At 40.5% G+C, this 27813-nt stretch overlaps 2 protein-coding genes across 11 annotated transcripts in view; both read right to left on the reverse strand.

Annotated features, from left to right (window-relative positions):
* Window positions 1-13078: 13078 nt before the first annotated feature.
* On the reverse strand, window positions 13079-15756 carry LOC118933741 (forkhead box protein D4-like 1). Its single transcript, XM_036928399.2, has one exon. It carries the CDS (start codon window positions 15517-15519, stop codon window positions 14206-14208), a length of 1314 nt encoding a protein of 437 aa, XP_036784294.2. The 5' UTR covers window positions 15520-15756; the 3' UTR covers window positions 13079-14205.
* A 7062-nt stretch (window positions 15757-22818) lies between these two features.
* Window positions 22819-27813, reverse strand: part of LOC118933742 (zinc-regulated GTPase metalloprotein activator 1B) — a 48618-nt gene continuing 43623 nt past the window's right edge. For 7 of the 10 annotated variants that reach the window (XM_057498599.1, XM_036928401.2, XM_036928404.2 and 4 more), the window contains 4 exons: window positions 27216-27284; window positions 27054-27119; window positions 23503-23632; window positions 22819-23131 (listed from right to left, as the gene is read on the reverse strand). In XM_057498599.1, coding sequence (XP_057354582.1) covers window positions 23025-23131; window positions 23503-23632; window positions 27054-27119; window positions 27216-27284 — 372 coding nt within the window. In that variant the 3' untranslated portion in view covers window positions 22819-23024. Of the gene's footprint in view, window positions 23132-23498; window positions 23633-27053; window positions 27120-27215; window positions 27285-27813 lie in introns of all 10 variants that reach the window. The other 3 variants (XM_057498600.1, XM_036928402.2, XM_057498598.1) reach the window with 2 other exon arrangements.

Genomic DNA, 27813 nt, shown 5'->3' on the forward strand with positions numbered 1-27813 from the left:
CTCTGTCTCAACTTCATCCCAAAACCACTGAAGGGAGTTTCTTAAATCACATAAACCCATAAGGACAAAGAAAACTGGAGAAGCATCAGCAAAGGAGAGAAGTCAACAAAATTTTAAAAGTTGAAAATGGATAAGCAGTAACAGTCCCAGTCAGCCAGAGAATACGGACTAAAATGGGGCTTTATTACATGGGCCCTGTAACAGAAGACCTACAAAACATTATGGAAAATGCCTTCAACTCCAGGTTCTAAAGAGTGACAGAAACCTGTTCAGATGCCTGTCATCAAAATTCTTCCTTTTCACTTGTTCTATCAAATGCCTTGATGTCATCAATAACTCTATTATAATCTTCTTCTGATTCCACATCTCACAATGATGGTTATCTTGGAGGTCTGGAGGGGCTCTAAACCCCCATAAACTCCAGTGACCTGCTGCCAAAGTCACCTCAAATAAATACACAATGGGAGTGAAAATGGTGTGCCTGCTATGCAACCCTGCAAGCCTTCACATCAAATCACTACCCTAAGTCCTCTGCATAAATTTTGAAATGACCCCTGGGGTCTCGCTACTGATTCTTTCTTCTTATTCTGCCTCAAGTTAGTATCAGTCCTTCCTTTGAAAATCATTCTCATGCCCACTCTGAGGAATCATGCTTTCACTCACATATATTTTTGCCCCTGGACCTTGTTAAAAGCTGTTCCTGAAGTTCCCTGTCTCAGGCCTTTGTGGTACTTGCTGTGGGAAGAGTACCTGGTAACATTATTTGGGACTGGCTCACAATGTAAGTGGAGGGCATAACAGTACTGCTTATTCTTCTGAAGGCTCTTCTGGAGTGATATCTGAGATAACCTCATCAGAGATCTCTCTTCTGGGGCTATAATTTAGCATAGACTCAGGAAGCTAGAGGTCTAGAAAGTTAATATATCTATTAGGGGGTCTCTCTCAAGATGGTCATGGCTGAGTGCTTGACAGCCATCAGAGGGCCTAAAATGCTCCCAGAAGTGCTGCTGAGTAAACAGGAAGCCATAATCATGCTCGGATATGCAGACATCAGAACTTGTATTTGGGGGGAAAATCTTGACTCCATATTATACTGAATTGCCCTGAGTTTATGCTGCATAATGTAATAAAGAAAAGCAAGGGTTTCTACTTTATGGATAGGGGTTTGAAGCCCAAGTCTACAAATTAAAATCTGTGTGATCTTGCTTCATCATTCTGGATCTGTTTCCTCAGCTGCAAAACAGAGGTGATAATGCCAGACTTGCATGCTTGTTTCAAGAATAAAAGTTCTCATCATAAGAAAAAAAAATTGTGTAATTACATATGGTGATGGATGTTAACTGGAATTATTGTGGTAATCAGTCTATAATATATACAAATATTGAATCATTACATAGTAAACCTGAAACTAATATAATGTTAATTATACAACAATTGTTTTAACTAAAATTAGAAAATACACATTAGTTAGAAATGTTCCACATTTAATAGCAAGATAAAAAGAAAGGCTTTCTCTCACTTTATATAGCTTCCACATGAATTATCACACTGATAATGGATGCAAACTGGAGTTTTCAAAAAGAGGATTTTATAAGCACCAGACACAGACCCAGGAAGTGATGAAGCTTCAAGTTCACCCTAGTCTCCACCACCATCTGCCTATGACCATGGAAAGAACCTGAGCAAGAACTTTCTGGGTGATTCCAGCCAATACGAGATTTATGAGCAACATAAATTAGTATTTTAATCTACTCTTTTGGGGTGATTGGTTATGTAACAAAATAACTGGAAAAATTTTTTTAAGAATTTTAAATAACGTGTAAAAGTGTTCAATATGACATTCATTACACAGTAGCTAGCCCCTCAGTAAGTAATGGGTATCACTTTTACTGTCACTTGGGTAAAGGCCCATTTCATTTCCACATGGAAGTGAATCTCGAGAGCACCTCTGGCAAAGTCAAGATTTAAAAAAAAAAAAGCTTAAAATCTTCTCATACACGTGAATAAATTTTGATTCAGTTGAAAGCCCTAGAGTTCTGAGTACTATAATGGAGAAAAGGCCAATGGAGTAAGAGCAGGAGTTACTAACCAACTAGCTTATCAGAAAGAGCCTCCAATTTCTAAGGATCAGGGGATCCTTAATAGGGCCAGGCGGGACAAATTTCATGCAAAAAGTGCTACAACAAATACAGTGATTTTCAATCCTGGCTGCACTTAAAAAAACCAAACAATTAATTTAAAATTGCTTGAAATAGAGCCCAGCATCAGAATATTTTTAAGAGCCCTCCAGTGAATCGAGGGTAAAGCCAAGATGAAAAACCACCAAGCTTTTTTAAAAAAGAACCTGTTTTTTAATGAGGTAAGCAATGGGTAAAAGCGATACCCATTACTTAACCTAATTTTTAATTAATTGTTTGGTTTTACAAGATAAGCACAGTTCAGGAGATGGATGATTGTGAAGGAAGCACAAAGTGTGAATGTAGTTAATATCACTAAACTGTTCACTTAAACAATGGTCAGATGATAAATTTTATGTTATGTGTGTTTTGCCATGATTTTTTTAAATGGGATAAAAAAAAATGTCTCCAGACATTGCCAAATGTCCCTTGGGGTGCAAAACTGCCCCTAGTTGAGAAACACTAACTATAGAGGCAATTTATTGAAATATTTGTATAAAAACAAAGGACTAGGCCTCACCCCTGTTTTCCACCATTGAGGGTTGGAATTTCAACTCTCCTAAAGGGGTTTTTATCTACTCTGATTTTAGGCCAGGATCTCCACAACAATTAAATAGTTTGATCCAGAAAAGGCTCCTCCCTACGAACCCAAAACCGATGTGATAGAAATAAGCCCTAAGAAAACTCTCAAGCTACTGTAAGCTTTCCCTCCATTTGATAAACAGAGTGCACTAGGGATTTCACTTGGAGTAATTATTCCTAAAACCACCTGGTTCCTCATGCAGACTCTAAGGTTAAGGAGCAAAAGAGAGGCATGAGGGGCTACCAGCAGGTCTGTGGTTCTGTCGTTTGACAAGTGTTCATGGTTTTTCGGTTTTTCCTTCTTGTGACCATTCTTGAGGAGTATACCTCAAGCACAGGAATAAATTAAGGCCAAATGGTGAATGGCTATTCTCCATAAACTGAATTCCTTGCTGACATTGAAGCAGCAAAAGGCTTCACTTCCACCCCCACCACAATGCTGGAGTTACCTCAGAGAATCCTCTTTGAATCTCTGCACTGGGGCTGCATTCCCACCCCTCAGCCCTTTTCCAGGTTGCCACAGTCTAGAACCATTATACATAAGGGGCAAAAATCTGGGTGAAGACTTCGTCTCAAAGTCAGGAGCTGATGCTTGATTGCAGGGCTTCTTTCTCTGGCCTCTTGCACATTCTCCAGGTTGACACTGAAACTGCCCCCCCAAAAGCTTGTAACAGGCATGAACAACAGATTGCCCTCCTCTTCTTGGTTCCCATGGCCAGAATCCTTAACTAATCCTCTACCCACAAAGTGGGGCTAGTTTCACAAGCTGTTGTTTCAGCTGCTCGCTTCAACATCTGCTCAGTTTGCTTGCTGAACACCTCAAACGTGCACAGAGCTGCACTGTCAGCCTTCACTCGGCTCAGCTACTTGCCTTCTCCGCCTCCAACCACATCTGCATCTGCGCACACCCATCCCACCCCACCACCCCCCATTCTGCCCACTGTGAGCCATCTACCTTGCTCCTGTCCCCAGCCCCTCAGCAGATTGTGCCATCAATTAGTTGTTCTCAGTCCAGAATCCTTAACCTCTCCAACCCTAGGGCTCCTTCATATCTTCAGCAAAGTAAAATGTTTAAGGCTCTCCCATCTTGGAAAAAAAATCCTCCTTTTATTCCTATCTCCCTCTCCAGCTTCCTAAAGCAAAGTCTACATCTTCCTTGCTACTTATTTACCCCTGTGCTAGGTTGAGCAGTACAATTCATGTCCTTCCCAGGAACCTCAGAATGTGATCATATTTGGAAGTAGAGGTACTGCACATGTAATTAGTCAAGTGAAGAGTTCAATACAACTGATGCCTTTATAAGCAGAAGAGAAAACACAGCACACAGGGATAATACCACGACAGAGGCTCAGACTAGGGTGACTATATACAAGCCAAGAAACACCAAGGATTGCTGGGAGCACCAGAAGTTCAGAGAAGGGCATGGAACAATCCTTTCTTAGAGAATTCAGAGAGAGCATGGCTCTTCTGACACCTTGCTTTAGGACTTCTAACCCTAGAACTGTAACAGAATAAGTTTCCATGGTTTTAAGCCACTCAGTATGATGTATTTTGTTACGGCAGCCCTGGAAAACCAACACACCCCTATATCACCACAATCGCTCCAAGATCCTTCCACATGGAAGCTCCTAAACCAAATCCAGTCTCTATTTTACTGGGTCATTCTAGGCTTTTCTACTCATCTATTCCTTGGTGTTGCTCCCCTTCTGCACTGGTAACATCACTGGTCCTTGATTCTCCTTCGCCATCCTTCTCAGCCCTCTTCACTGCCTCCTACTCACACAGGCACCTCCTGTTGAATAAGTGTCCCTGAGTTTGTCCCCTCCTGTCTTCTCAGTCTATCCACACCCAGCTGTGATCTTCTCCAAGCACAGCTCTTCTACAGCCTACATGCTGATAAATTCCCCAAATCTCCTAGCCCAAACCACTCTCCTGAGTCCTAGTTTTGAATTTCCTGCTGCCTCGTGGACATTTCCACTTGGCATTTGTACAAGAACCATAGACATGACATGACTAAGAAGGAAGACCTCATCTAGAATCCCCCTTCACAAACAAACCTGCTTCTCCTCCTGTAACCTGTGTTTCCACACAGAGGCACAATTTGGATGCTTGGCACCTTCCTGGACACCTACTGCACCCGGCACAGCAGTCACGAAGGCCGAAAGACACTACCTGTGAGGCTTTGGGGACTCCATCCCCTCCTTTTCATCTCTGCTGCTGCTGCAGCTTCAACTCCAGCTCTCACCACCTCTTACTGACTAGTCTAAATCCTAACTAAGTCCCACTTCATTGCTGCTCTCAGGTGGAGCTTTCTTGTAACTTATAGCACCTTGAGATAAGTCACTACCCTGCTTCAAATGCATTAGAGGCTCCTGGTTGCAATAATAAGGCTTCTTAGCATCTGGCTCTCAGGAATTTAGAGTGAATTCCAGAATCCAACACATACTTGCTATGTGGCCTTGGACAAGGTTCTTAACCTCTCTGTGCCTCAGATTAGATGCCTCCACTGTAAAATAATACTTACCTCATTCAGTTGTTGTAAATATTAAATGAGCTAATATATTTTAAGTGCCTAGAATTATATCCAGCACATGAGACCTGAGCGCTAAATAGTAACTGTTATTGCAATAAGTATAACTTTCTCCCATCCTTTCCTCTCAACTCCATGTGTACATTGTCCTCCAGCCAATCACAATCACTCTCCAATCACACTCTGGTTCCCCTGGCTCTTGGCCTCGACACACACTGTCGGGAATACTTTTGAACAGATTTCAAGACTCATGTCCTCTGTGAAGCTCCCTAACTGCTGCTCCACTGGAGTTAGATATTCTCTTCACTGGGCCCCAATCTGTTCCTTGTGCTCTCCTCTAACAGAGCACAGATCACAGTGGCTTATAACAAACTTTCTCCCCCTGTCATCATCTCCAGGCAGGACTTGGCCTCACTGATCTTGGCAATGCTAGCACCTGGCACAAAGTAGACTCAATATAAGCTGTAGAATTAAGTAATGAGTTATATACAGACATAGAGTAGAGGAGGGTTACAAAAATGTCCCAGGCTGCCTGGAACAGTCTGGTTTAGGATATGGTCCAATAAACTTATTAACAGCACCCCTTTCACTCTCAAAGTGCCTTTATATGCATAATAAATTATCAGGTCACTCTAGGTGTGAAAGCTGCGATTGTCACCCTATCAGACCTGCTCTCCCCTTGCTTAACAATGATTCTGGAATGCTGCATATACAATCCTTCAATAAAATTGACAAATAGAACCTGAATAGAATACAATTTCCAAATAATCAATGTAATGCTCTAGATGGAAGGTAAAGAAGATTTAAAAGAAAAGTAGCTTAAAACATAATTGTATGTATACTGATGTATAAATGCTTTGGTAATGACTTATACTGCTGGCCAAGATGGTACAAGAGTCTAAAATTATCCTCCCACCTGAAACAATTAAAAACTTAACAAAGTATATGAAACAATGGTCTCCAAGACACCAGAACTAAGCAACAAAGAGCACTAATGGGAAACAAGCCAGGTGAGCCCTCTGATAGTCCCAGGGATGGCCTTGTAAGGGTTTCCAGGCCACAGCCCATCTCTCCAGATGCAGACAATACCCAGCAACTTCCCTGAGTTGAGGAGACAGTACTCCCCATCTGGCAAGACCCCAGTGGCTGGGATGGACACAGTAGGGTACTAAGAAGGGAAGTGCTACCCAGAGCTGCAGCAAATATTCATTCCCCTCATGTGTCCTGCAGAAAGTACTGACCAGAGCATGTGTGTGAGAAAACAACCTGAGACTAGAGAAAGCACTATCCTCAAGGATGAAAGGGAACAGCACCAGGTGCACACATGGGACCAGGAACGATGCCTGTTGCCATCAACCAGAGTGGAAAACATCAATTAATGAGGCACTAGGTGGAATATTCGGATGGGATTTCCCTCAATAGTGGGACACAACAGTACTAGAACAAATGCTATTCTTACCACCTAAAAAACAAGATCTAAAAGGATCAATCCCTTTCCAAGTAGCTTGATGATATGACAGAACAAAGCTCAAGAATATTTATAAAAATACAAAACTATCAAGTGTCTAACAAGGTAAAATTCACAGTATCTGTCATGCAATCAAAAATTAGAGATTTAAAGAGTCAAGAAAATGACACATAATGAAGACAAAAATAAATCAAAACAAACCCAAAAATGGCACAAATGATAGAATTAGTATACAAATACATTCCAGATGCTCAGGTAAGACTAATGGAGAAGACAGTGAACTAGTCAGATGCCTACATTTAAACATGTAAATCACCATGAAAGTGACAGCCACAAATGCAAACCATTACAGCTTTGACTGATAATTCAAAGCCAAATACTTTGTGGTTTTCTTCCTTGGATGGGACTGTCTATTATATTTCAGGATGTTCATCAACATTAAACTTTACCCAAAAAATGTTAATAATGTCTGTCAATCACTGTGCCCAAAAAACAACAATTACTCCCTTGAGTGAGGTTCCACTGTGAGAATCATTGGTCTGGAACAGACTAGGGGCAAGCAAACTACAGCCTGCCTGTGGGCTGCATTTGTATAGCCTGTGAACTAAGAATGATTTTACGGAAAGATTGTGAAGAGCAGAAGGGAAAGAAGGAGAAGAACAGAAAGAGGAGGAGAAATAGGAGGAGGAAGAGAACAAGAACAAGGGAGGGAGGGGAGAGTAGAAGAGGGAAGTAACAGATTATGTATGGCCCATGATATCAAAATAAGATTTTGCTGACCCCTTGTCTAGCCTACAGAGGAAAAAAGATCTCATACAGTCCATTCCCAGAAGGAGTTTACAGCCTAAGGGGAATGAATCTGTTAGGATTCAATCAAAGAATCAGAAAATAAAGGATGCACACCAAGTGAAGATAACTAGGACACAAGAAAGGGGATGTGAGGCAAGATTCCACCAATACTTAGGGACACATCATAGTTATTTTCATCACTAATAGCTGATTTTTACAGAGCATTTAACCTGTGCCAAGATTATATTTTCAATATGAAATCTGTAATTTTTACTATTGTACAGATGGGGAAACTGAGGCATGAGAGGTTAAGTTTCTCGCTAAAGATTACAAAACCATAAGAAGCAGAAGTGGAAAGTAAACCAACACACATTTCATCCAGAGACCCAATTCTTCAATTGCTATCTATTTTTGGAAACTGACCCAGTGCCTGAGAAAACATTAGTCTAGGTTTTATTTTAACAAATAAAAGCTGTTTCCCTATGGTAGGTATTTAAATAGTTTTAGTAAACATTGGAAATCTACTCCATGATTAAAGTTACAAAGCTACTTAATGTAAAATATACAAATATATTAAAATATATTTTTTAAGCAATGTTGGTAATTGGAATAATATTTAATACATCTAAACTTAAATCAGAGCCCAAAATATGTACCACCCTTTTTACACATTTATCAATATTTTAGATAAAATAGATTCAAATTAATTTCATGTGTATTTTTGACAATGTGCTGGGAATTGTGTGAGATATATAAATGAATGAGAATTGGTCTCTACCTTTACAGAGATTCCAGAAATTTGGGGACACAGAATCCTCTGCAAATAAGTGCAAAATGAGACAAGTGAGATAATAAAAGCCCAAGGAATGGAAATGGACATTTTCTTTAGGGTGCACACTCATTAAAGTAAGGAGCCCCCCAAAGTTGGCTACTTCCAATTTTTATTAAACTGTTTCTTACATTTAAGTGAATTTTTTTCTGTCGAATCTAATTTCTTTCATATCCTGAATCCCTTTAGAGTTATATTAAAATAAGTTTCATTTCATGAGCACAGATTTAATCCTATTACCCCTACCTCTGACTCTCACTGAATGGTACGACTTTTCATTCTAAAATATAAAACATGAAATTTTGAAACTTCAACAAAAATTTTAAAGATATAAAGAACTTTGTTCACGTCAAAATAAGACGACTTTAATTTTTAGATGATATGTATTTGGTTAGTCATTTTATATGTCTCTAAGTACATGGAAAATAACATCTTTTTTAAAGTTGTAAGAAAACGTTATATTTATCTTTAGGAAGATTTCACATAAGCTTTCCCATGCTAATAAAAATTAATTTTCTCAACAGTTGACTCTTCAAGATATCCAATTACTTTCCTGCCCCTCTAGAAACAATATTATTTGTTAATATTCAAAAGCCTAAATAACTACTGTTCGGAATATGTTACTATAAAAATACTGCCTATAACCATAAGATCCATAATGTCAAATTCTTCAAGACAAACAGTCCAGTTTCTGCTACATCAAAAATGTAATAATAATAAAAGGACTGAAGAAACCTAAATAAGGCATAAGAGACCATATCAAAAATAACATCTCTTATTTGCATTCTAATTCAGACAACCAACTAAACAAAGTTTTCAGAAAATTGAGGATATTTCAATATCACCTAGATAAACTGATGATATGAATAAATTACTTAGGTGTGATAATGGTATTGTGGTTACACTGATGGAATTCTTACCTTTTACAGAAATGTTCAAAATACTTATAGATGAAATGATAGGATATCTGAAATTTGGTTAAAAATAACACTAAGATTAATTATACTAATCTCTCTACCTCTGTATATGTTTGGAAATTTCCATTATATATTTTTAAAAAGACAAAATTTAAGGGAAAAAATAAAGCTGTTTGAAATATAGCACAATATCTCTTTTACAACAGATGCCTTGGATAACACAACTCACCTTAATTTTAAGAACTATTAGTCATAAATACGGCTTTAAATACATAGCAAAAATTAGTTATCTAAAATAATCTTAAGAAAAGGAACTCACTCATGCTTAATTTAATCTCATTGTTCTGACTGGATTTATTATAGAAACTGCTTCACTAGCTGAGTAATCATCACTATCCCAAAATATTCTTAATTACCCATTTCAATAAACATACTCCTATATTCCAAGAATAAGAAAATGAAGTTTACATCCAGATATTTCTTTTATAAGGTTTCATCTTAACAGATAAACCTTATTACACGAAGGTAGGAATTGAACTGAATTTTAGAATTAATTCTGAAATCTTTTTTATTTTCCTACACCTAATTTATGCGGGGGAGGGCGTGGCAAATTTAGGTATTATTAGATATACAACTAGTAGTGTATATAGAATCAATGAATTCTTAAATTCATTTAAATAATTTCAGGGCTGATATGAAAAAACAGCCACTAAGACAGCTATTTTTGTAGAAATTACAGGAAGGTGACTTTAGCAATTAAAATAAGATTCCAATTTAGACTGGAATCAGATGTTAAAGTGGGAAGAAACTTCTGAACTTCTTAAATGCTGGGGGGAGTGAGAGCTCTGAACACCCCACTCCCACTTTCAGTAAAATGTGGTAACGGCCCGGTGCAAAATCTCAGAAGACGAAATTTGCTTTATCTCGCTCCCAGCCGTGTTCACATTACCGTTTCGATTCCATTTTTCTTCTCGTCGTTTCTACCTTTTCTCTAGTTTTTTCTACCGTCTGTTATTGCTTCTAAGTCAAAATGAAAGGAACAGGGGAGTCTCGTTTAGGCAGACAGGAGATGAGGTTCCCGATTCATTAGCTACATTTTCCTGAATAAGCAAATACTAAACATTTGGATGCCCAATGTATGCAGGAGGGGGTGCGTATAAAGCTACAGCGGTGCCAGGGCACACCTGCGCGGGGCCTACTGGCCTCCGAGAGGCACCTAGACTCACAACCGTGGCCACCGCAGGGGATTCCAGTCCGCCCTCGCCCCACGGGCGCCCTCTCCTTCCCTGTAGGAGCCCACCTCCACCCCTGCTCCGATGGGCCGGCACCGGGTGACTGCCGGTGAACTGAGGGCTGGTCCCTCCCCAGCCCAGCGCCCTCCACCCCTCCTTCTCCTCTCCCCAGCCCGGGGCCGCCCAACTCCCTGGGCGCATCACGACCCTTCCACACCGTCAAGATTCAGTGGCCGGCGCGGGCGCGAAGTGGAGCGCAGGGTCACCACCCTTCGGGAGAGGAAGGGCGGCCTGGCGGGGCAGCGACTTGCCTACTACCACCGCCGAGGGGAGGCGGCGGCCCCGGGCCTGAAGGCGGACGGGGAGCCCGGGTTCTTGAGGACCGAGAGGGGAAAGAGAATGAAAATCATGCTGGGTAGAAAGAACCCAATGTCGAGGCTCTCTGACTCCTCACTGGCAAACTTGGGTTAGGTGGAATCTTCTGGTCAGGCGCCGGCCAGGCCGTGACCTGCTCACCAGGGAGACGCGGCGCCTGCGGGGCGGGGCTGGGGAACGGACGGCGCGACGCCCTGGGGGCATCCGGGTTTTGGGGAGAGGAGGGCTTCGGGGCCCGCGGGAGGCTGCGCGGTCCCCGTAGGCGGCCACGGGCGCCCGTGGGGATAGTGGTTCAGAAAACGAATAAGTGTCTGATGCATCGTCTAAGGATCCTCCGGCGAGTTCCTTTATTTGTCTGAATCGTAAATTTCTTCTCTGGATCACGGGGATTCCAAAGGGTTTTCTTCACTGGGTGCTGGGAGGGCTAAAGGGGAATCCAGTGCCCGGAACACAACGGTTAGCCGCAGCTGGGGCTACGATTAGTGCTGTTACCTGCCTGCAGGACGCGTCTGAGACGCCTTTCCCCAGCTTCCTGCCTGCCCTGCCCCAGCCGTCCTGCGCCTCCCAGCCCCTTTGTACTCCGCTTCAGCCCTAGGCCCCGCTCCCCCGGCAGCTCTGGTCGCGTTCTCTCAGCCTAGAGTCGAGAAGACGAGCCCGACCCTCCATCCCTTCGCGCAAGTAGGTAGCCTTTAGCCCTGAGGTTTAAAATGGGCCCGCGTCCTTGCCCAAGGCCGCGGGGCGAACTGAAGTCCAGAAACGCGGGGATGCGGCCTGCAATCCAGAGCTGCGGGCTCTTGGCGCGGCCCTGAACGCGGCGGTGCCGGGACACCGCGCCGAGCATGCCACGCCGTCTGCACCCTCCCGACGCCACAGCGCCGGGAACGCGCCCGCCGGGCCAGCAATGAGGGCTTGGCCGGTGCTCGCTGTTATTGATGGCCTCCCAGTAGCAGCGGCCCCCAGGCACCGTTCGGCTCCACGCGCCACGCGGGGCACCCTGCGGAGCATCCCCCCCCCCCGAGGGCGCGACTTCTCCACGCGGTCGCGGAGCGTCGGGTCAAGTGCAAAGCTCCAGGTTCAATTGGAGACCGTTTTATTTCTTACACCGGGTCGACGTTTGTTTTAAATTCATTTTCCATAAGGTTTCATTATGTAAAAATTTGGAGCTTTGGAGCTTGAGGGTCGGCTTCTGACCTTCGTTCGCCCACGTTCGTGGCTGTGCTGATTTGGCCTGTGGCGAAGGGAAGGAAGAAAGTTCGGCGACTCCTGCGCGGCGCAAGGCGCGCCAGAAAAACCTCCAGTGTCTCGGCTCTGGGCGGCTGTACCAGTCACTCCGACGACGTTAGTTGACCGAATAAATGAATGTATAGGCCTAGAGACGTTTTCTCACCAAAGGCTAGGGACATTTGGAATATGAACGGGAGAGTTCTTGGCAAGTAATAGGCTCCCTTTATTCTCGGCTTGTTCCCAACCTCTTAGGTTGCCCAGTCCTATAGGATTTGCTAACAGGACCTGAAAGCTAGGGTGCTGAGGGTGAAGCACACTGAGTTCAAGACTGGACAAAACCGAAGGAGGGAAAGTTGGATTAAGGGAAGGGGGTGGGTATTGGGATCGCCTGCACCGGAGGATAGGGGCCAATGGAGGGAACACCTGGTGGTCCTTGCTCTGTGGGCGAGGGCTGCAAGTGCAGGGCGAAGGTTAGCATTGTAAACTCATGTCCTGGCGGCTCCCACTGGGCTTGGGACCTTTCCAGAACGTCCCGGGAACCTTACTAAGCCGGGAGGAGGTGGGGATCACAGACAGGAGGAAGTTCGGGTGATAGGCTGAGAAGTTGGCGTAAAAAGGACCAGTAAACGGCTGTAAGAATGTGTTCTGTGTCTTCCCTCAATCTAATGAGAAAATCTGGAGCTGGGGAGTAAATGACGAGGAAAGACCTCACACGGAGTGACTTCTTTCAAAGCGACATGGAATGCAGTTCGGAACTTTGAATCCTGCTCAGGACTGGGAAAGCGCCGAGTCTCTAGAAACTTGGTTTCCCTGGGGAATATTGAGCACAAGCTTGTTCGTCCTGTTTCCCTCCCACCCAATCACCTGAAGCCAAGTAACAGTGAAACCTTTCTGGTTGCAAAGTCGTTTAAGATATTAATTATTTTCGAAACAAATAAGCAAAAAAAGTTTTCTGTTCTAAAGAAATGGGTTAGGAGCCTGCAGAAGCCATCTGCCTGGAGAGAGCGTTTTTTTAATTGTAAATGTCCAAGACACGAATGCTTTGTTTTGTATTTTCTAGTTCTCTGAGCCCTGGTTTTGAAAATTTCTAATAGTTTTTTAATGCCCTTTTATTTTTCCCTAATAAGCATTGGCCACTACATTCCAAACTGATCTCAAATGATCCTCCAGTTTATTCAGGGGAAAAAAACATCTTTAGAAAGATGAAAAACAAATGGAGAAAGTAGTTACATGTCCTTCAATTCTTTTTCTTCTACAGATTTCACAAATATTAAATCCCATTTTAAAAGCCAGGGCTTTTTCAACTTCAAATACACAGGAATTTTAAAAGCGGTTTTGAAAATGGATTGTTTCTTATATCTATAATGAATATGAATTGTAAAACTAAATTTAATTGGCAGGAAAGAACGGTTTTAGAAGGAGTTCCATTTAGAAAGAAAATAAAGGGAAGTAATATAACATAGACTATGTAGTGTAGTGATTTAGCATTTTATTTAGTCTATATAGCTAGGTTTACTTTTAACATCTCTCCACAGAAGATGACACACCAGACACACAAATTAGAAATAAATGCTCTGAAATTAAAGTTCTATTTATATTACACATCGACTTCAGGAAGACATACAGAGCTTGCACTTGGGAATAACATTCGCAGTTCCTCAGGAGTGAAGAAAAGGAAACATGTTGTGCATTGGCCATTGTGTTCTCTGTTTTTCTTTTAATACCAGAACAAAACGCCCCACTCACGTTCATAGTTCCTCTGGAAATGTCCAAATCGGAAAAGCCCTAGAAAACACAAGTGAAGGCTGGAAAAGAAAAGGTCAGGCTTGACGACATAGGAAGTTTCCGTTTAAGTTGTCTTAAGGGAACAGAATCCAATTTTTCCTTCGTAAATATTTTGCGGCGAACCGAAATATGCACTTCAGCTGCAGAATTCAGATGTACACACCTAATCCTGGGAGAGCAGGGTGGTGTGCGCAAGGGCAGACCACGTGGAGAGCGGGACCTGGAGTTGCTCTGCCCTCCGGCTTGGCTCGCGGTGCGCCCCGCGGAGGCAGCTATAGGGCAGGGTGTGAGTGCTACTCAAAAGACGGGCAAGGTATCTTCTGTGCCCAAAAGGGCGACCATCGACGACAGCCTGGAGCTCTCTGCCCCGGGCTGACTCCCCAGCAGCGCCTCGGCGACCGAGAGGCGCCGCCTGAGCTGTGCGCCCTTGTTGGGAGCGCAGCTGCTGGCCGAGTCCCCTTGCTGCTCTTGCGGCTGCTGCAAAATCGTCCGGGCGGCGGCGGCGGCGGACGCCTGCAGCAAGGGGCAAGAGGCCTGGGGATGCAACAGGCACGACGGGCGCTGCAGCAGGTGGCAGTAGCCCCACGAGGTCGAGGGCTGAATCTGTGCGGCGCCCGTAGCCCTTCCTCGGACACTTCGCATGATATTTTCAATGCTAAAGGAGGTGCATCCGCCCCCCGGCCGCAACCCCAGCCCCTTGCCCTCCTCCCAAGGTTGGGGACCCTGCGAGGGCTGCAGTGCCTGGAAAGCGCCGGGAGTGGCCATGTCTGAGTCTTGAGCTTTCCTCGGGGCCTCAGCATAGGCCGGGGCGGATAACAGCAGGTAGCGAGGGGGATGAGGGTGAAACAGCGCGCACGGGCGGCCCCCGGGGGCGGCAGCTGGGTAGGCCCCTGGGACAGGCTGCGGCGGGGCCGGGGGCCCGAGCAGCAGTCCCGGATAGGGGCCGTGCAGGGCGGCGGGCGCAGCAGGCAGAGGGAAGGGGTGGTGCAGGTGGGCTCCCGGGGGCGGGTGGAGGCGCTTGAAGCGCTTCCGGCGCCGGAGGAAGCTGCCGTTGTCGAACATGTCCTGGGATGCGGGGTCCAAGCTCCAGTAGTTGCCCTTTCCCGGGTGGCCCGGCTCGCGGGGTATCTTGACGAAGCAGTCATTGAGCGACAGGTTGTGGCGGATGCTGTTCTGCCAGGCCGGGAACTTGCGGCGGTAGTAGGGGAAGCGGCCGCTGATGAAGGCGCATATGCCGCTGAGCGTGAGACGCTTGTGCGGGCTCTGCAGGATGGCCATGGTGATGAGCGCGATGTACGAGTAGGGGGGCTTCGCCGGCTGCGGGGCGTCCCCAGAGGCCGCCACAGACCCGATCGACGCCCGGAACTTGGTGCCGCCGCCGCCCTCGGTGCACTCTCGGGAAAGCGCGCCGGCGCCCGGCCGCGCCTGCTGAGGCCCCGGCTGGTGCAGCTGCTCTAGGAACCGCTGGCTCGCCTCAGCGTCCTCGTCTTCCTCTTCCTCGTCTCCATCTTCCTCTTCTCCCAGGACATCGATCTCACCGTCTTCCCGGTCGGAGCTCCGGAGCCTGCGCGGCGGTGTGGAGCGAAGGCCTTCATCTCTGGGCAAGTTCATGGAGGAAGTGGTCCTGCACACACACAGGGGAAGTGGCGGCCGCTCACCTGGCTGGGGGTGGGCTGGGCTGGAAGGCTGGGCTGGAAGTCTGGGCTAAAAGTGGTACAAAAAGCTCAAACGCTTGTGGTTACCCTTTTAAGTGGTATTCTTTCCTTCTACTGGTTTCTCCTCCTTTCCAACACCGGCCGGCGAAGATGCACTTCCCTTTTACTAAAGCTTCTTGGAGTCCCTGTGTTGTGGACTCCCTCCCCCTTATACCCCTTCTTGCAGTACATCGGAGCGCTCCCTCTTCCTCCCGACGCAGTCCAATGATGAGGGTCCTCTGCACATTACCCGACAGGGCAAGAGCCTTAAGCCCCTTCTCCTTACACCAGCCACCAAGGAAGATGCTCTGTTAACGCTCAGCTTTAAAAAAAGAGATAGGAAAATAGGAAATCTACAGCCTCCTCAATATTCAGGCCTCTCTCCTGGAGGTTAGAAATGGGGGGGGGGACAATGAAATATGCTTGGTGTCTGACTGTAAAAGGATGTGTAACACAACTTGTTTTTGTGTTTAATAGGTGGCCAAGCACCCATGTTTGTTGGATTCTGCCCTCATCCAGAATGATGAGCTGAAATATCTTTAATGTTCTAACTATATTCCCAGGTGAAGGTGTGTCGAACTGTCTCTGCTGCCTCACATGTCAGCTCCTCAAAATGTTCTCCCTGGCCCAAGTTTAAAAAAAAAAGTCTGAAATACCTTGGCATTAGGTTGTTGAAATCCAGATTGGAGAGAAAGCAGGAGGGCTAGAGAGAAATTCCCTTATATCAGTGATCCTCGAATTTATTTGATCATTTAACAACATATGAAATGCATTTTATACTATGATCTTGCATATATACAGACTTACATAACTAAAATGGGTTTCATAAAACAAGTAATCACTGATATTTTTTCTTCTATTTTAAAATGGCTATTACCAACTGAGCTGATTTTGCCACATACTAACCAGTACAGACCTAGTGTGAAAACTGTTTTCACAAAAATGGTCCCACAAATTTAACAGATGCATCCAATAGACCAGTCTCACCTCTGACTCTTTCTCCCTTTTTCTCTCTCCTTCCTTCTTCCTTCTTTTAAAAACAGCCAACATTAAGTATGATTACTATAATAATGAATACTACACTTGAAACTTAAATGAGGCTAAGGAGGAGATGCAGTTTCAGTGCCTGTAAATCACTAGTTTGCCACTTAACACTGGAAGAGAGTGACATGACAGAAAAGCTCAGTTTAACTCACTTGACACCCTTGGAAGTAACAAGATTTTTCTATTGGCTTCATTTAAATCAGCTCAGAAACTAAAGTAGTAGTACAGTGGAATATAACTTACATATTACATAAATAGGAATGTTATTATATAAATGGGATCTCAGTAAAATACTGAGCAATAGTATATACTCATGATTTAATATCCACCTACTAGTGAAAAGAATTTGAGGTGGCATCTACTAAAAATGCAGCATAAAAAATACTGTATTATACCATTGATTGCCACATAGTAAATCCTCCATTAGTGTTTGTAAAATGCAATGAATTTCCAGGGACAAGTCAGAAGCCCGCTAAAAGGCAAAATACAACAAAAAGTAGCTTAAAGTAGCTAGTCCCTACAGGGTAAAATTTTGAAAACAAGTTCCTTGCAAGTCTTTTAAGTCTTATCCTCTACTCCTGAGGTTTTTATTCTCTAAGCCTTCTCAGTTATTACATAGCTTAAAGTAGGACAAACAATAGAAGGGTTTGAGTCTTAACAGATTTGTGTTTGAATCCCAAATTTACTAATTACTACTTGTGATTTACTAAATTAAACTTCAGGACGGCAGGGACAGGTGTCTTATTCAATCTTAGATTCGCAGATGCCTCCCCCTTTAACCCCCTGCAGGTAAGGCACATTTCTTCTCTCCACATCATAGGAATCCAATTACCTGGGAAAGGGAGTATTGTTAGTTTTTCAGTAGTCAACTTCTATGGTGATTTCAGTTATTTACAAATGAAAGGAGAAAAGTATGGGCTCCCTAAACAAAACAACCCCTATTGATGGAATTATGTCAAAGGTGGCACAGGAGACTACTCAAAGGGCCCCCAGTGGCCAAAGCTGAGACTATTTGAGCAGCAAATAAGTATTGGAGCTATTAATCCTAATAGCTATAATAAAAGATTATAGCCCCAAGTATAAAATAAGTATCCATGTATCCATACTGATAACAAATGAGTAAGTTAATAAATGGGAAGAAAAAGGAAAATCTCCCTTGCAGAAAGTAGATAGGGCATAACTCCTCACTCCTTTACTGTGGGCAGCATGTAGTGACTTCCTTCCAAAGAGTACAGTATGGAGGTTGGGGGGAGAACAGTAACATTACAGTGGAAAACCTGACGAACACTTCAGCCAGGTAATCAATGTCAACATCAAAAGTCACAAATCATGTTATGATTTATAGTATATACCCTTGATATGATGTGATGAAAAAGGCACTCAGTGATCTTCCTCCCCAAAACACATCCAATCAAGAGAAAAACATAAGGCGAATTATGTGCCTCAACAGTACTCCTCAAAACTAAGTTACCCAAACAAGGAAAGTCTAAGAAACCATCACAGCCAAGAGGAGTCTATGGAGACATGACTGACTGTAATGGGATGGGATCCTGAAACAGAAAAAGGACATTAGGTAAAAAAAGGATATCTGAATAAACTATAGACTTTAGTTCAGATATCACTAATTGGTTCACTAATTATAACACATGTACCACACTTTTGTAGGATGTTAACTGGAAGGGGAGGGCAGTGTAAAAGGTGCATATACGAACTCTTGTACTATCTGTTCATTTTCTGTAAATCTGTTTTGAAAATTACATTCTATCAATTAAAAAAAATTAAACATAGGGGGCAAAGGGCTGATTAGTCAAAAAGTAGAAACTCAAATGTCCATCAACTGATAAGTGGATAAAAAATGTGACATATAGAGTAATTTTATTCAGTAATAAAAAGAAACAAAGTGCTGATACATGCTACAAAATGGAGACTGAAAAACGTTATGGTAAATGAAAGGTGTCCAAACAGGCAAATATACAGGGTCAGAAAATAAATTAGTGGCTGCTGGGGGCTAGGGGCAGGAAGGAATGGGTGAAATGAGGAATCTGATAATGGATGCAGAGTTTTTTCTGGGAGTGATGTTTTTTCTAATTCTGGAATTAGAAAGTGGTAGTGGTTACCAGTGGATATATTAAAGCCATGAATTGTACACTTTATTAAAAGATAACTTTTATACCATGTGGATTTTACATAAGTGAAGTTGTTATACAAATATGTAAATGTTAAACAAAGAGCTGTATCAATGAAAATTAAGTTGAATAGTTTGGAAGACTCCATTGTGAAGTAACTCACAAAAAAAAAAAAAAAGGAAAGAAAGAGTCTTATTGTCCAGTCCCATTCATTCTTAAGTGTTGCCTCAAGATTCAAAAGGCTTACTTTGTAGTTTCTGCAACATTTAACATAGGCCTAGTGTATAGTGGGCATTCAGTCATATTTGATGATTACTTCTTTCCTAACACTGAATAGGTTTTTTTCTCAACAAACCTATCAGGGGTTCACAAAACACCATCCTTGTTAGAAAATCCAACCTTTCTAATCTACAGAAAGGATTATGATGTCTGGTTTCTCTCCATTTCACTCTGAAAATTAAAGCAATTTGGTCAACAGTTAATGTTGATTCTAAAATTAAGTCGATTCTAGTATTAATTTTGAAAAAAATTTGTGTATCTTCCTTTTTTCATTAAAGCAAAACAAGTTGCTAGACATTGAATGGCAAAATTGATTTAACATCACCTGCACAGTGTATGGCATTTCTAGAACTGGGAGTCATTTCAAAGCAATCTAAATATAGTTTTCCCAACTACACTAGTAGTTATACAAAGGAGACAATTATTCAATTTGTAGCAAGCAACCAAGCCCATAAATGTTTAAGGGCCTTTTAGCCTTATTTTGTTGATAATTCCCTTCAAACTTCATGATCTAAAACAAACCTTTTCAATCACTTAGTCTTCCCTCATAACCCCGTGCTGACCATTCCTACAGCTGTCTTGTGCTTAGTACCAATGTTCTTGTTCTTTTCACTAAATGCTGGAAAAAGTCTAAAGAACAACCATTTGCTCTAAGAAGGTGTGCAGAAGCTTAAGTTTTGTCTTTTTTTAATCAAGCCTTGCTTGAAAAGGAGAATTCACATTTACTGATACTCTGTGTTTTGAATTAATCTCTGGAAAAGTCAAGAGAGATTTACATTTTATTCTATATTTTATGAAAAAAGAGACAGAGGTTCAGCAAGATTTAGTAGTTTATCCTGTATTACTCAGTAAACTATAAGGTTGTAGATGAACTATGCCCAAACCTTGATCATCAATACCGTGCCAATTTTCTGTAGTTAACAGAGTAACAGCATATATTTAGTGATTTCATTACTACAAAAACCTTCACTTGAGGATATCTATGGCAAGTCCCAAAGTCCTCTGAAGTGCAGGTTAAACTGATATTGGCTCTGATCATTGAAAAATACTTCACGTGGGGAAAAGTAAGAGTGAAGAACAGGACAATACTCCTTTAAAAGTTTGTACAAACAGTATAAAAATACGATATAAACTCAAAACCATGAGATGCCATTCCATCCAGACTGGTTAAGGTTAAAATGCATTAGCTAGGTTTGGAAAAATGGATATTTTCATACACTACTGTATGTGGAACATCCATTTGGGAGGACAATTTATCGTATCTATTTAAAATTTAGAAAGCGTATATCCTGGAAGCTAGTGATTCCATCCTTACATATCAATTCTAGAGAAACATTCTCACATAAGAACAAAAAGGTATCCCCATTGATGTTCACTGCAGCACTTTTTGCAATTTTAGGAACGGAGAATTGGTTTATTTGCCACAGTGATCACAACCACATCACTTCTCCAGCTTAAAACCCTTTAGCCACTTCCCAGGGCATTCAGAATAATCCAAGTGTTTTCACTCTCCTGTAAGGAGCAAGAGGCCTCGCCCTGGCTCACAATTCCAATTCCAACTCATACACTGGCTTTCTAACCTGCTACCCTTGCCTTCTTCCCAGTGTTACAACAGGCTATGCTGGTTCCCACCAAAAGGGCCTCTCCTGCAAACTCCCTCAGTGCAGAACCTTCTTCCCCTATGTTGCATGAACACCTCCTTTTCATTCCATTCTCAATTGAAACACCACCTTTCCTCAGAGAAGCTTTCTATGACCACTCAATCTGAAGTCAATCTTTATTTTTATTAGCCTTCTTAGGGATAACCTCTTATTTTCCTTATTTATCTTATTATGAGAATCTAACCTTTGTCATGTGCAATTTCAGCCCCAGCACTAATACCTAGGCAAACTGGAAGGTCCCAAATGTTTTTTTAAATGAATGTACTGTATGCTATACTATGAATTTTTATGCAGCAGTTAAAGAATAAGACATTTATTTGCACTGTCATGCAAAATTCAAGACTAACAGTTGACTTTTTTAAAAAAGCAAGCTGCATCACAATAAATAAGAATGATGTTTATTTAAAAAACACATTATAAAAATAAAACCTTTCCTTGATATTTATGCAAGTTCTTAAGTCTCCTGAAGAAGTAGTTTAAATTATGGCTTTCATCACTGGAAAATAATTCTCTTTGGAAAACAATGTAAACCATGTGTGTGACAGTGTAAATGAATGTCTAAAAGGATATTAAACTGACAACACTGCAAACCCCTAAGAAGAGATAGTGACTGAAGGAAAAAAGGGGAGACTGACTTCATCTGTAATGTTTGCATTTTTACAACACAGATATATTCATGCAATCTGTAATGAAAAATATTTAAATATTAATATTTTAAAGGAAAAAAGCAAATATTTGAGTTTTATAGATTCATAAATCTATATGAATAGATTGTTAGGAGTATAGATTACGATTACTTGAAACATTTCTCCCACGACAGAACAATTAATAAACCTTACCTTGTGGTCTAGAACAGATGAATCTAGACACTTACTTGCTAAAGAGCACTACAAAACACTATTGTGACCACAGTAATTGTAAGACAAATTTAAATGTTAGGAAGGAAATATTTATGCAGACTGTGCTGTGTCAGGAGCCAAGCTGGGTGCATTACAAATCTATTTAATCCTCACAACAACTTTGAATGGTTGATATTATCACTGTCCACTTTATAAATAGGGAAACTCAATCTCAGAGAACGTACTTTAACCAAGATTACACAGCTAAGAAGTAGGAGAGCTAGAATTAAAGCCCAGATCTGACTCAAAAATCAACTAACTTTCCAAAGGGCAATTTGCTGCCACAAAGTAAGTGTATTCTCTCAATGATAAATTAAGAGAATGGATTCAGGAGGCAAATGGATAAATACTGAGAAGTTACCTTTTAAAAGGTATAGAATGCAAGGGACGGGAAATCAATAATCTTATGTTGATTATTCAAGATACACAACCACTAGAACCATTCAAGATACACAGATGTAACTCTTTTGTTTAAAATTCTGAAAATAAATTCCAAAAGTCATTTTGATAGCCTTCTGATATTTAACAACCATTAGTCTTGGAAAGCTCTTCTTTAAACTCCATGTAATGATTTTCTCTTACAATCTGAATACAGTTATGCTAACCTGGTCTTTAATCTGAATAGGTATAGGAAAAGTAAGCCACTGTATACTTACACACCAAACATTTATATAAAGATTACTAAATTATCAAGAGTTATCTGGGGTTATATCTGAAGTTTTGTACCTCATCACTGTTTAGCTTATATTGAAAATTAAAGAAATACAAAAAAACTAAGGTGAAATTGAATACCAGTAGTAAAATCTACTTAAAATAAAAAACTCTACAATTGGAATCTTCTAAATACTTTACAAAGTGAATAGCTGAAGTTCCATTACACTGACTACCAGCAAGGCTTAGAATTGACTAAGAACAAGAAATGGTTTCAATTAATTCCTTTAACTCAGATGCCATCCACTTATAAGTCTCTAGCTACAACAAGTTTTTTATTTCATTTAATTAAAATGGTGACATTTAAAAATAATTTGTGTTAATAACAAAATTTTATACATGAAATTAGCTGAAGTTCTAAGGGAAAATGAGTGTTGAAATTAGTCTTAACATTATTATTATAAATAACTTTGATGGGTGAAAAATTCTGCATATGTAAATTCCAAAGCCAAGTCTGAAAGATATTGCTGTGAAACATCTGTCTATACACACAAAACACTTGAGAAGATATTTTATTGAATGAATGTCAAATGTTTTAGAGTACTGTTCACTATATTTTCTGTATTCCATAATAAACACAGTTTTAAAGTACACTGGAATTCAAAGCAGAAGTAATGCAAAGAATATATGCTTGACATACATCCAGTAGGAAACTTATTCTCAATTTTATTAACCAATCCTTTTGATAAGATGCTCCTAGTGTTATAGACAAACTTGATCGTCTTTGAAAGGTGTTGTCCACTGTTTCTCTGTTTCAGTCACAGTAGCTATAAATAGTTGTTTAAGGATATCCTTATCTAAATTCCTGCCTGCAAACAGAACAAAACATGGAGTATTATGCTTATTAAAATGACACAGTTTACCTACCAACTCTAGATCTTCAGAAATTTACAAAACAAGAGTAATTAGTGATTCCTTCTTTAACTTTCTAGTTAAGTCCCTCAGAACCAAAATGGCATTTGGATTAAGCACTTTTCTAAAACTGTTTGAAGAAGAGTTTTTAAAGGCCTAACAAGATTTTACAAAGGTTTTCACAAGATTAAGATAAACACCCTAACCACAGTTTATTTAGGCTTACAAAAAGGGATTCAGATTGGTTAATAGTGCTTAAGGAGCTTATTATATCCCTTTCAAATATTTGTTTTTTTATTTTGCTTTAAAAAATTTAACTGTCACTTACCAATAAGAACCAATCGATTTGTCCTCTCAGTGTCATCTTTCCATCTCACTGAAGTCTCCTCCAGATCATAAAGCTCATGGACACCTTGGACAATCACCTGTTGTGGTTTGTCTTTGATGGATACCAGACCCTGCTCAGAGAATGCTCAATCAGCCTCAGTTCAAATTTAAAAGCTGAAGTCAATTATCAATGTCAGTGGATAAATCATTCCTATTCCTTTTTGAAATGCAAATTCATATAAAGATGCTGTTAAAATTACTTAATCCCAGTTATTTATTACAAAGTTTCCTAAAGCCTCCAATTTTTAAAAAAGATTGCACATTGATCTTTTAAGACAATCTCCATAAATACATGTATCAGGATGTTCTTTCTGTATTAACACAAGAAAAAATGAAACCAAATGATAAAAACATGGTAGGTCTGAAATTCTATTGCTCATTCTACTTTTAAGAATTTTATACAGTTTCAGTTTTACTGAAAAATCAGAGAAGTTAAAAGATGTGAATGATAATTTGTCTTTAAATAGACTGCAATAAATAGAGTACATAATGATGAAATAAAGGAAAAGAAAAATGTATTTTATCTGGAAAAATTCACTTAATTTTGATTTCCAGAAATGGGAAACAAATTATCTGATAAGGTGGCTCCTATGGAGAAATAATTTCTCTGAAATAATGGCTGTTATATGTATTTGCTAAAAAATTAATATATGTACTTTGGTATATATATTAAATGGTTAACAGAAAATACAGTAAGAGACTACCTGCTCATTGTCATTCCCACCAGGTTATTTGGTGTATTTTTGGTGTATTTGTGTATTTTGGGTATGGTTCTCCCAGTTTTCTTTTGCTGTGCTCAGTTCTGTTTTCTGCTCCTCCCACCCCCAGTTTTACTGAGATACAACTGACATACAATATTGTATTAGTTTAAGGTGTACAACATAATGATTTGATTACTCTTTTAAAATTTGATTTAATATGTAATAAATTCTTTGGGAAAAGTTATCTAAATCAATTTCATTTTACTTATTAAAAAAACTGTCAATAACTATACTCCTATTATGTTAATGTGTATGTGCAATTTAAGTAGTAGCTTAAAACCTATACATGCTGAAGTTACTCTACAAGAAGATATATCAAAGAAATAATCAATCTTCCCATGTTTTCTTCCGCCTGCTACTTCTATAGCTTTTCTTCTTCCTTCCTAATTACAACCCTTAAATAGAATTCGTGCCTCATATCAAATTTACCGAGTATCATAATTCTTCCAAGTGGTAAAGATACCTCAAGACAAATGCTGGGCATAGAAGCCACAGGGCATAAATATGCAAAGAAGTAAAAAGCTAACTTTTCAAACAATAAGGCTTCTCTCTCACTTACCAACTTCACATTTCCCTGTATGGCCCCGGAAGATGACTGGTTAGCCAGAGACGGGTAAGATTCCTCAAGGGAGGAACAACCTAAGACAGGCACAGTCGCAGGGGGGCCATCAGGTGAGAAATTGGGGATCAACAGAGGTGAGGCTTAGAACCTCACCCCCCCGTTCTGAGAGAAATCTTCTGCATATGTGGATGTTTTATTGCCCTGGTCTAGCTTGGATTAACACATAGTCTACAGGCAAACACACCTGATCATCTACATGTGCTCTCTTACAACACTAAACTATGTTTTCTACCTTTATCTTGTATCTACCTACCACTTCAGCATTTTATTAAAAATAATAATAATAAAGAGAGAAATGTGGTATCCACATATAAATCAAGTATAAAAACCAAATGAATATTCATATTTGAACTGACTGTTTAGAGTTCATAATGCATGAGCAAAACCGAAAGGTTCTGTGATGACTGCCCTTGTACTGTTCACTATGTAACTTATTCATTATGTAAGAATTTGTTCTACATGTAAAAACTTGTTTGTTATGCCTCAGAAGATTGGAGACTGACAAAAATTAGGCTTGGGGTGGATTAATGATTGTGCATTGAGCATTGACTCCCCTATACAGAATTTTATTGTCGTTAACAACCATTTGATCAATAAATATGAGAGATGCACTCGCAAAAAAAAAAAAAAAAAAGACAGACTTCCAATGGTAAAATAAATTAGTAACCGGGATGTAATGTATAGCATAAGGAATATAGTCAAGATATTGTAACAGCCTGGTAGGGTGATAGCTGGAACCTAGAATTATGTATATAAATGTTCTACCACTGTGTTGTACACTTGAAACTCATGTAATGTAATACTGTGTGTCAACTACCCTTCAATAAAAAATAATTATTTAAAAAAAAACAAAACAAAAAAAAAAAACTGTCAAGTGTCAGCTGTTACTTAACATTTTGAACATATTATCATCAGACTAATACTTTGTCTGGAAACAGGAAAGAGAAGAAGGTTGTGAAGATAAAGGCCATGTTGTCCCACATCCTCCAGTGTTGCTGTGATGAGAGGAAGGCCAAACAGGACAACTGAAGAAAAATCATCACATACCTCCAGACAAATCCAAACTGGGGTGCTACAGGATGGGCCACTGAACTCCATGCAGAGGTCTTAGTGGCAGCATCAGTATAAATGCTTAAATGGCTCTTTCCAGATAACCAACTACCCCACATTCAGTATTGGGGATAAAAGCCATTACAGAATGAAGTATGATCTGCTAGTCAGGATCGTGGAATGTACAGGGTGTTATAGTCATAAAGTGGCAGCAGGATCTAGCTTAGTTCCATGGGGCATGACTGGGGAACAGACTGAGATTCACCTGTGCTGCTCTGCAGCACCAGTCGCAGGTAAAGCCAGCACAGGGAGTAAAGAAATCTAAATAGTTTCTTGACAGTTTTAACATTTGTCACTCTAAAGACCCCAGGAACTCAGGTGCTAACTGGAGATTCTAGTTTCTAACAGTAATAATAAAAACTTAATGCATGCTTCTGGAAACACAAGAGTAGACACTCAAATGACTTGACTGTTTAAGCACAACCTGGCAAAAACACCTTTTGTGACATAAATACCCAAATGTCAAGTAATACCAATGGGTTTCCAAACACAGCACAAGAATTCTAGACTTCTGTAACTTTGTTTATAGTATGACAAATGTTTAGTGTCTGCTAAATGCATCAAGAAGCATCCGATTCAGCTGCAGCAAGGTTTCTAATATTATTTCTCTGTTAATGATGCTCTCTTGGAAAATTAAATACAAGATAATGTTCAGTTTTCTTGAATTGAACAAGCTGTGTGCCAAGGGGAAAGAGTTTCAACGAGTCAAGCTCATTAGCCAGATAACACTCAGAACACTTCGGAGTAGAAAGCATGGGTAGCACTTCAAGGCACACAGGTTGTTTTAGCTGCAACACTGAATGAGGCTGTGCAAATAAATAGTGCTTTATGCAGTGATTTCCAAAGCTGCTTTTTAGTAATGGAAATAGGAGAAATGAAATAGACAAAGGTTATTTGTACAGAAACCAATGCTTTTGTTTAAGACCAAGTATGATTTATATTAACAGTCAAGAAAGGAACTTTGTCCAAGAGTATAAAACTGTAAACCATGTACTGCACCTTCAGTCGTATGACCTCCATGCAATCATCATCCTTGTTTCTCACATTCTTTTCCCACAGAAGATTCTGTATCAGGGGATATATTTTAGTAAGACCAACCATTGCCAAAGCTATGTAACAAAAGAGCTGACAAATCAATAGTCAGTCAAAAATTGCATTCACCTGAATAAACACATTTAGACTTTCTTCCTTTGCATTTCCTGGTACTTCAAATGTGACTGTAATAACACTCTGCAAATCAAGAGAAGTAAGCAATCATGATTTTTTTAATAGTAAGGTCAATATGATTTTTAAAAACAAATTTTAAGACAAAAAGCCAAGAAAACATTCATGAAAATGTATTTTGTCAAAAAGCCATATTGGATATATCCTTTTCACTAACTCACTGATTTTTGGTATCAGCAACTTCATTCCTACATTTTTCAGAGTTGATCAATGGCTTAGTATTTACACAGAGAAATTCTCAAGAAAAGGTACTCATTCTTTAATTCATCCTTTTCAGGATTCTCAGCACTAAGAGGGGAGATAATACAGTGTATTGAATATATACTGAGCCAGGTACTTTTGCCTGGTTCATTTCATTTCATCTTTCCATTTACTCACGATAACAATCCTGTGGAATAAAGAGAATTATTTCCGTTTTATAAATGGGTAAATGACTCTCAGAAAGTAATGAACTACTAAGAGCCAGGAGTAAAACAAAAAAACAAAAGTGTTATTCTGTTCTCCATAAACACAATGGAAAGGTTTGGTTTATCTC

This window comes from Manis pentadactyla, chromosome 3 (genome assembly GCF_030020395.1).
Source record: "Manis pentadactyla isolate mManPen7 chromosome 3, mManPen7.hap1, whole genome shotgun sequence".
Taxonomy (NCBI): domain Eukaryota; kingdom Metazoa; phylum Chordata; class Mammalia; order Pholidota; family Manidae; genus Manis; species Manis pentadactyla.